The sequence below is a fragment of the Peromyscus maniculatus genome, chromosome 11 (genome assembly GCF_049852395.1).
Source record: "Peromyscus maniculatus bairdii isolate BWxNUB_F1_BW_parent chromosome 11, HU_Pman_BW_mat_3.1, whole genome shotgun sequence".
NCBI lineage: Eukaryota > Metazoa > Chordata > Mammalia > Rodentia > Cricetidae > Peromyscus > Peromyscus maniculatus.
The window spans coordinates 104,136,757-104,145,133 of NC_134862.1; the positions used below are offsets into that span (position 1 = coordinate 104,136,757).

Sequence of the window (8,377 nt, forward strand, 5' to 3'; positions counted from 1 at the left end):
AGTAAGGAAACTCATTTTCCTCTTTGGCCTACAGAGCAACATAGCGATCTAGACTTGAAAATCTAGAATTAACTATAAGAGACACATTTCTTTTGTTTAAGACCATAAAGTTCAGGGAATTTGTTTCAGTATCAAGATGAAACTGGAAAGACATAGTATTGAAAATAATAGATTCAGAGAGACCAGACTTTGGGACCTAATGTCCTTCCATTCCTGCTTTGATGTCTTGGGCAAACTGCTTAGTATGTCAGTCTCTGCTTCATCTTCTTGACGAAGATGACATTGTTTACTTAGTAGGCTTCCTAGGAGTATCAAAGGAAATGTATGTAAAACATTTACTAGTATCACACACACAGAGGGGTGCTGGTAAGTTGTGTTATTCATATAAAAGAGAAAATAGTATCACTTTACAGTATGCAGCTAAAGTGGGCATATGTAACTATTTCCAAGAGGTTTTTTTTCTGTCAAAATTTGTAGGAAATGAGCCTATTTTGTCAAGAAAGCCCTGGTACACCTTTGCAACTGATGATTTCAGAGATCTTCTGAATGACACATTTCACATTCAGCCTGGGATTTATTGTTTACATCTCATAAATTCTTATCATGGTTCCTAAGCATAAATCAACAGATGTAAGAATTCCTAAGGCTGATTTTTTTTCCTATTGACAATAGTTATTAGAATGGGGACCAACTCTGGATTTCGTATTAAAGTAGAGGATTCACTTCAAAAAAGCTCATGTTCCTAATTTGTCTCCTATATTAGAATGGCTTTGGCTGTCCCCACACACTCCACTGAACCATAGGTGTTCTGTTCTGTGTTTTCACATGTGTGTTTCATCATCTTCAACTTGACTTGCTACAAGGCTCCAGCTTCCTACATCTCTGTTTCTTCCAGACATGCACTCTCTATCCCTAAACACATCCTAAGTGAGTTCATTTTATTTCTCTCTAGTTTTCACTCTTCCTCCACATCTCAGCTTACATACCATTTGCCTGACCTCCTGAGAATATGAAAATTAAACCACCTGTTCTTACTTTACCCATTATCCTTTTTACTATTATATCAATATTATTATAATTTGTGATATTTAAATATGCATGATTTTGATAGGATTTCTTTCAATAGCTATCAGAGATAATTTGAAGGTAAGAGACCAAATATCTTTTGTTCCTCTAAATAAATACCTGGCCCAGAGCTTAGCACCCAATTACAAGCAGTAGATGTATTTTGCTGCCATGAGCAAATAAATGATATACTGCAAAATAAGTACCATCAAGAGTCCAGACAGACTACATCCCAAAAAGCCCTAATTTGCAGAGTCTTGGCTAGAGTCCATATATTTTTAAGTTTCAAAGTTAATATCACTTTGAGAACTACTATATAAGAGGAAAAACAAATAAAAAAACCTACTAAGTGAAAAAAATAATTCCCGTGAAAACCTCTGTGATAACAACAATAAAACCACTGAGTGAAAGTTTCTGTGATTTCAAATATTATGTTTTCACCTTTTCTCTAGCTGACATGTAAGATGAATGCAATGCTGATAATTGTCTCCTCCATTAATCTCAGGCAAGGGAATCAATCCCAAGTGTAGCATACAGTTAAAAGAAAAACAAACAAATAAAAAGGCAAGAGAAGCTGATCATTATAGCAAAGCTTCCAGGGAGAGGCTGGAAAGAGTTCTAAAGCAATACAGAAATTTACTGGAACTATTCTTAGAGAGATGTTTCTTTCTTTTAATTATCTACACTTATTGAAGTTGAACATACAAATACGGTATGTAATAATAACTATTAATTTGTAAAAAAGACCAAATGAAAGGGTACATATGAACCTTCAACAGAGAAAGGTCATCTAGTTTCCTTTGCCTCCTGTTACCAATCCCTCAAACTATGGCTATTTCTATGATAGGTACGTTAACAGGCACTTCATAAAGTCAAAACTTTCATCATTCAAGTTATTTTTATGCATCTATTAAGATATAATGCACAGAGTTGATAAGCATTTAAAGTACATGAATTTATTATGACTTGATATATATGTATGCATGATGAAACTCTCACTGAAATAAAGACAAGCATTTCCCTCATACTCCAAGTTCCTTTGTCCTTATAATCCATCTGTTTGCTTCCTCTGAGTATTTCCAGCCTGCTTTTTCTAACTACAAAGACTTAACTTAGAATGTCATGTAATTATCATACAAATGTCAGTCTTTGTTTTCTCATTGGTCTAGCTTTACAAAGTGTAATTACTTTGAGATTCACCTTGGTTACATGTATTTCATGGCTGGTAAATATTCAGTTAGATAAATAATATGTCAAAATTTAACTGAAGGACATTTTAGTTGTTTCCACTTATTGCCTACAACCAATAATGCAGTGTTGAAGGAGCTGGAGAGATAGTTCAGCAGTTAAGAGCTCTTTCTGGTTTTCCTGAAGACCCAGGTTCAATTTCCAGCACCCACATGGCAGCTCACATTCTTCTGTGACTCCAGTCTTAGGAAATCTAATGTTTTTTTCTGTCCTCTATAGGCACTGAATGCACATGGTACACAGACATACATGCAGGCAAACACCAATACACTCTAATATGGGTAAAATAAAAATAAATAAAATCTAAAAACAACAAACAAAACAAAAACCACTCAGCTATAAAAACTAATGAAGATGTCTGTTGGGCACAAATTTCTATTTCTCTTAAGGAAAAACCAAGGAGTAAAACACCAAGTCACATGATAGGAATTGTTTGATAGAATGCTGAGCCACTTTCCAAGAGTAGTGTCTTACCTGCCAGTAAACAGAACATAACAAATTTAGCTACTTTACTTATCGCTAACAATTGATATGGTGAGCCTTCCTAATTTTAACGGTTCTCATGTATGTATATTGTTATCTTATTGTATTTTTTGGCCCTGAATGACATAACCTCCTTTCAAATCGTCTATTTAAGTCATTGGCTGACTCATCATAAGTAATCATGATTGTGAACTCATGACCACTTCCATGACTGTGCTGGAGAGGATGAGCTGTCAACCTGAGTTACACTCTGGTCTACATACTTTGCTCTTCAGTGAAGAGATTCTTTGAAGATTTTGCTTAAGCAATTTTATCAGTAAAAATAATGAGCTCAAAATTAAAAAAAAATAAACTTTGAAATGTGGTATGCATAAAAATTTAAAAGGATACCATACAAATGGAATAAGATTTTATTTTATTTATTATTATTTTTACTATTATTTTATTACTACTATTATCTTGTTTTTTTTTCAAGAGGTTTCTCTGTGTAGCCCTGGCTGTCCTGGAACTCACTCTGCAGACCAGGGAGGCTTGAAACTCAGAGAGATCTGCCTATCTCAGCCTTTGAGGACTGAGATTGTGTGTGTCACCATCACCTGGCTTAGAATAAGAATTTTAAATACTTTAATAGACATAATGATTTAATATCATTAGTTAACACTGAGTGACAAGATATTATCACAGATTCTGTTAATAGGAGTGTATATAAAGCTGTATCTCAACTAGTATTCTTGATATTTTCTAGATTGTTGTTGTTGTTACTGGTTTTTATCTGACAGCATTTCTTCCTCTGAGTGCCTTTTACATACAACTTAGGTATGTGTGTATCCTTAGACAGATAAAGGGGTAGTCTGTGCAGCAATCTTGTTTTCTGGAATTACTCTTACTATAATCATCTTCAGTGAGTATTTCTGATGTGTAAGACATGTTGGAAGTTGCTTTTCTAAGTGAGGTTATTTTGGCTAACATTAGATAATATAAACCATAAATTACACATCTGAGAATACAGAAACTGAGATGCATTATGAAGTACAGGAAACAGACTCTAACTCCCTTCCTTTGTCTTCTCCATGCAGCAGAATTAACAGAAATGATCCTACAGGAGTACCTTAGGGCATGCCAGAGTCTACCAACTCCAACAGTATATTAGTAAGACTTAACTACTGTGCCATTTTACCGCCTTGAATGTGGTTTATTTCAATGAATGGCCTGTATGAGCCTGAGAAAAAGGTATATTCTACTGTTGTGAGAGGATTCCAAACTTGCCAGTTATACTGGTGTTGCTGAGTTCTGCTGTGTGTGTCCTTACTGTTTTTTTTCCATGATACATCTGTTTATTTCTGGTGGAGGGGTATTGAAGCTTCCAGCTCTAAGATGGGTTTATTTATTGCTGCTCACAAGTCTGCCCATTTTTGCTTCATATATTTTGATAATGCTCTCAGAGGCACACATGTGAATACTTGTTAAGTGACTTGCTGGGTCTGATGTCCTCAGTTGTAAGTAGCAGAGACTAGAAATCCAGAACCTATTTCTCTGTAAGTATACATACCTTCGAGGTGAAGCTCTCCACCATATTTTGTTTAAATTACAAAGTGCTGTGGCCAGTTGGAGCATTCTAGTGGTATTCTCCATTTCAACTCTGTTGACTATTGGCTTGAGTCACAGTTGAAGGTTACTATGATAACCTTGGTTTCCTTTGCACACGATAATGCCTGTTTATAACTATGACAAAACTGCCCCAACATTTCAGCCAGAAGATGACAAAGCCACAAAGATCCCTAAGCACTGATAGGAGAGTCCCAACATTCTTGGTATACTTCTTTTCTAAAAATAAAATTTCATCATATATCTTCATCTGTCCAGTTACTATGTGTGCCTGGGAAGATAAAAATTTAAGCACAACTTTTTGCAGAAATTTTGTTTTTTCTCTACTCTCAGAAAATTAGGTTCAGTTAATATATGTAATCGGTCTAGTGGAAAACTTAAACCTCCAGTTGAGCAAAAACACAGGACTAGCCCATCGGTGGTGGCGCACCCACTTTTAATCCCAGCACTGGGGAGGCAGAGACAGGCAGATCTCTGTGAGTTCGAGGCCAGCCTGGGCTACCAAGTGAATTCCAGTAAAGGCGCAAAGCTACACAGAGAAACCCTGTCTCTAAAAACCAAAAAAGGTGAAAAAAAAGTAAAAACAAACAAAAGGTGAAAAAAAAAGTAAAAGCAAAAAAACACACAAGACTGTCATTTCAAATGTCATTGAGTCTAAACAATGCAAAAAGACTTCAAGGAAGTCTTTCTGTAAGAAAGTTCTTACTGAAGAGGAAGGAAGGGAACTTAGAACTTCCATAGCACTCTATTTTGTGCTTAACCATCACTAAGTGCAATATGTAAGTTCTACAGTCTTTTTTACTTGCAAATATTTCATTGCACCCAGGGGCTTCTTTGCCCTTCAAATCCTAACCTAGGTTGGGAATGGGAGGATCTTCCTTCAAATGGGAACTCAAGTGAGTAGATGAGGTTTGGGGGCAGAAGATAAAGTACACAGTCACTCGGTTTGGTTGTCTAGGCCTTCAGAGCAATGAATGAATTAACAAGGGCCCAGGGATAGAAATAAATTAAGCAGCAGGACTTGGGTTAGACACTTAACACCAATTAAATAGCAACATCACTTAAGAACTCAGTATTTGCATTTCACAGATGAGGAAACACACAGGCATATTTACTTTTCTCACAACCAAATTCTAGGATTAGAAATTGCATCTCGCAGGTTTACACAACGTCCTCCCTCCCCCCTAACCCCTACACCTCTTTTTTTCACTACAATTTACTCTACACTCAGTACAGACAGCAGGTAGGAGACCAAGCGTTCCTACCGGCTGAGTACAATCTGGGTTCAGAGCTCTGCACTCACCCACAAGAAAGGAGCGCTGAGCACCCCCATGGGACCCTAGACCACCGCTGGAGTCTGCACTGCGCCCATTTACCGCGGGTTTCGCTGCAGGGCACATCCTTGCCTCCCCGCGCCTCCCCGTGGCTCACCTAAAGTAGATGGCGCCAAGGACAGCAGCAGGACCGCCAGCTGGACTCTGCCTTGGCAGAAAGCTACAAGGCGTCCCACAGTGCCCAGACGCTTTGAGATCCCAGAAACCTTCATTTTCTTCACACGGGTCTCAAGCGCTGTAGAATCGCAAAGCAGAGAAGGCAACCCCGCCCAGGGTGCGGGAAATGGCGCTGAGTTCCGGAATAAAGGTTTTGACCACAGCTTCCCCTTGTTGGGCGGGGTCTTGTTTACGACTTGTTCGTGGGGTTTCTGTGGAAATTCTCCTGGGAGATCGCTTCACGGATGCAGGCACAGAACAAAAAACCTAGCAAGTCAGTTCCAGGATGTCTCTTTAATAAGTACTTTGGTTCCAAAGAAAACAAGGCATTATGGGAACGCGGGTTGACTATAAACCGGCCTTACCGCTCTACCCCTCCCCCGCGCCTTTTTTTTTCTTTCAGAAATCGAAAGGGTGGAGCCTAATCAAGGGTGAGCCAGCAGTTGCAGGCCCTGTGTAGTATACAGTTAAGAACTTATCTCCTTGTGATAAATTCAGATGTAACGTGCCACAGAAACAAAAATTAAAGCAATAAGCTAACCAGATATAAAATTTATACACATATGGACACAATTCCATGTCCCAACGTGGAAGCAGTTCCACAAAGTTTCATAGTTTTACAGAACAGAGAAAGTCTTAAATCAAGTTTAAAATACATTGGTGGGTACATCAGAAAGGGGGTACATTAATGAATGTGCTTTTCCATAGGCTCAAGATGGTATCTGACTGCACCCTTATTAGCTTTTGGATTGGTAGAAGCTAGTTGCCTGCTAAGTTAATAGATTCCAAAAGATTACTTATTGTTTGCTTGCTTGCTTTGTTTGTTTGTTTGTTTTGTTTAATCTATTGTCCCAGATGTTAGTTCTGACACAGGGGGCAAAGAATGGCTATTTCAGAAGTCCAAAAGAACATAAGGTAATTAACCTCTGGACTTCAACATTACAATCCCTCCACAATATTGAAATTATAATTAGCCAGTCAGTCTCTGCAAACACAGATACCTTTCAGGAGTTTTCTTTCACAGCCAGATGCAGCTTCTTTTCAGAAGATTTTGTTCACAAATATAATGTCAATGCTATTCAGCCTACATTAAGACTGTAGTAATGAATGGGGGAGATCAGTCCTTGCCATCATCCAAGTGAGATTTGATGACAGGTGAACAATTAATAAGATCCCAAAAATGGATTTAACAGGGTTTGCTCTGGATTTCAGTTCCCTTCTTAATAATGATGATGAGGAAAGGAAGAAAAAGAAGGAAGGGAAGGAGGGAGGCAAGGAGGGAAGAATCAAGAAATAGCCCCCTAATTAGAGATGGATGGTGGTACTTTTTGAAATAACAAATATAGAAGGCCAAGTTTAGGGAACAGGATTAAGAATTCAAAGATTACAAGATAGAGCATGTGAACAAAAATGTCCACATTCTGTTTTCAGAACCTGTGGTATGGCAGAAAGACTTTGCTGATTAAATTAAACCAAGAATGTTGAAATGGGGAGGTAATCCTGACTATCAAGTTGGGTTTGACAATCCCAAGGATCCTTACAAGAAGGCGGTACTAGATCAGAGATGGAGAATAGTGAGAACAGAGATCAGAGTTTGTAGCTGTGTAGTTGCAAAAGGAGTGTGTGTGTTCCACAGGGATCCATGGAATGAAGACACAGAGGCATCTTAAGAATGAATCTAGCCTATCATGGCTGCAGGGGGGTCCAGCCTGGAAAAACTGAAGCACTAACCCTTTGCCTAGGGCATATTTATTTACTCCATTTTACAGTTTAGATAGTTAATCTCTGTACCTTCAAAGCAACCCAAAAGGAGCTTCCAGAGACCAAATGCCAGGTGCAAATTACTTGATTTCTCAGGTACCTTGGTTTTCTGGGATTCCTGGACCAAGTTTTGCATAGACCTTTGATCCTTGGGGGACTCTCTGATCCTTGACTCTCAAACAAGATTCACATAGAGTGATAAGAGAAGCAAAAGGTAAAAGAAACAAAAGGTGTGGTTAAACAAAGGAAGGAGTAGGGCTAGGTGCTGCTCTCTGGAGCCAAGCCAGGATCTCAGGAATACCACTACAGAAGCCCCTGTTATTAAAAATAAATATAAATAAATAAATAAAATTCAACTATCTTAAAGGTTATATAGCCTTACAGTAAATATAGCCTTCTTTTTATCTATTTGTCTTATAATCTTACGCAAGTATACCAAAACACATTTTAAAGCCAATAAAGTTACCATTGCTAAAACAAGGGCAACACCTGTCAGGATAAGAAATCTATTAAAGTGACTCGTAGGATTGAATGAGGCTGTGGTATCTGTTAGATTTTCCATAATATCCATTTCTGTTGTGTCTGGTAACGTTTTTGTAAAAGTTTTTTTGATTTATTTTTGTAAATCAAAAACCAATTTGAGAAGAATTAGGGTGACCCAACAAATGTATTTTAACCTTTTTTAAATCATATTTGTTCTCATTAAATCTTAAGGGTGTGATACA

At 37.8% G+C, this 8,377-nt stretch overlaps 1 protein-coding gene across 4 annotated transcripts in view; it reads right to left on the reverse strand.

The window, feature by feature from the left end:
- Positions 1–6,274, reverse strand: part of Cr1l (complement C3b/C4b receptor 1 like) — a 109,752-nt gene extending 103,478 nt beyond the window's left edge. For 3 of the 4 annotated variants that reach the window (XM_016005286.3, XM_006986758.4, XM_006986757.4), the window contains exon 1: positions 5,833–6,274. In XM_016005286.3, the coding sequence (XP_015860772.3) occupies positions 5,833–5,947 (115 nt within the window). In that variant the 5' untranslated portion in view covers positions 5,948–6,274. The remainder of the gene's footprint in view (positions 1–5,832) is intronic. The other variant, XM_042258894.2, reaches the window with a different exon arrangement.
- Between the last annotated feature and the right edge of the window lie 2,103 nt (positions 6,275–8,377).